The sequence below is a fragment of the Acanthisitta chloris genome, unplaced genomic scaffold, assembly GCF_000695815.1.
Source record: "Acanthisitta chloris isolate BGI_N310 unplaced genomic scaffold, ASM69581v1 scaffold21257, whole genome shotgun sequence".
Lineage (NCBI taxonomy): Eukaryota > Metazoa > Chordata > Aves > Passeriformes > Acanthisittidae > Acanthisitta > Acanthisitta chloris.
Genome location: NW_008683427.1, coordinates 4,841 through 6,136, shown reverse-complemented (window position 1 = coordinate 6,136; position 1,296 = coordinate 4,841). Strand labels below are relative to the sequence as shown.

At 45.5% G+C, this 1,296-nt stretch overlaps 1 protein-coding gene across 1 annotated transcript; it reads right to left on the bottom strand.

Annotated features, from left to right (window-relative positions):
* Window positions 1–335: 335 nt before the first annotated feature.
* Window positions 336–882, bottom strand: LOC103806258 (mothers against decapentaplegic homolog 7-like; the record flags this gene model as incomplete). The annotated part of the gene is given in 2 exon segments (XM_009078939.1): window positions 336–599; window positions 602–882. Coding segments are annotated over 2 exon segments (545 nt in total), but the record flags the coding sequence as incomplete, so codon positions are not given.
* Window positions 883–1,296: the final 414 nt, after the last annotated feature.

Sequence of the window (1,296 nt, the reverse complement as noted above, 5' to 3'; positions counted from 1 at the left end):
AGTGCCTTCCGAATCCATCAATCACTTAGGATAATCCTTTCACAGAGGCATGAAATAATTATCATATGCAATCCACATCCACATCCATCCCCTCCCACCCCCTACTCTTGTCCTTTTGAGTTATTGGTCATTCACACTTTTAAAAAATAGATATATTTATTTGTTAAAAATTTAGCAAAAAAAAAAATCTTTCCATAAGCTATTTCTCAAAACAAAGGGGGCAACACACAAAGAAAACAAAACAACAACAACAAAAAGGTTTGCATGAAAAGCAAGCACTCAGAAGGAAATAGCAGCAAATTAGTATAAATGCCCTAAGTCCACTCTGTCTTAAGTCATCGGTTATTAAAAATAACCTCCAACCAGCACGGGCAACTGCTGATAAACTGTCTAGTGTAGCACTGGCCCCAGCCTTTCACAAAGCTGATCAGAACAGTAAATCCAGTCCATGGTTGCTGCATGAACTCATGGTCATTGGGTCTCTGCAAGCTGTACGCCTTCTCGTAGTCAAAAGCTTTGATGGAAAAACCTGGAAACACTTTGTGAACCAGCAATGTCCTGGAGTCAGAGTTGTCCAGTGTGGCCGACTTGATGACTTGATAAAGATGGGGTAACTGCTGCGGTTGTACACCCACACGCCGTCCACTTCCTTGGTGAGCTGGATGCCGTAGCCAATCTTGCTGCGGACCTTCTGCACCAGTTGGCTTTTGTTGTCTGAGTTGAGCTGTCCGAGGCAGAAACCATTCCCCTGAGGTAGATCATAGAAGATATCCAGGGAGGGCTCTTGGACAGAGTACAGCCGACCCACACGTGTCTTCTCTTCCCAGTATGCCACCACGCACCACTGTGACCGATCCCCTGGCTCCTGAAGAACTTGGAAATCTACAGAACAGGAGAAAAAAAGGAAGGGGAAATTTAGCACCAGTGGGGGTAATATAACCCAAAAGTGACACAATGCTGGCCGGTCATTGCCTGCCCATGTCTTCATGATGCTCTCCATGCATGCACCAATGCCCATGGCACATCCACCATTTACAAAGGCAATGTTATTAGGACCATTTAAGTTGACCCAGGTTTGGGGGACTCCTGTGCTAGTTGGAGTTACTGGTCCTAAATCACCAGGTACACCTTCAAAAGAGGCTTGAGAGTCACCAGCAGCACCCACAGTGGTCACCCTCACACAAACCATCACTAGAACCACCTTCAGTGGCAATAGGAGACATGAGATGCTCCAGCCAGCTGCATCTACCAAGACGAAACACCCTAAATGTCCTTATTTTTCACACACCAAACAAT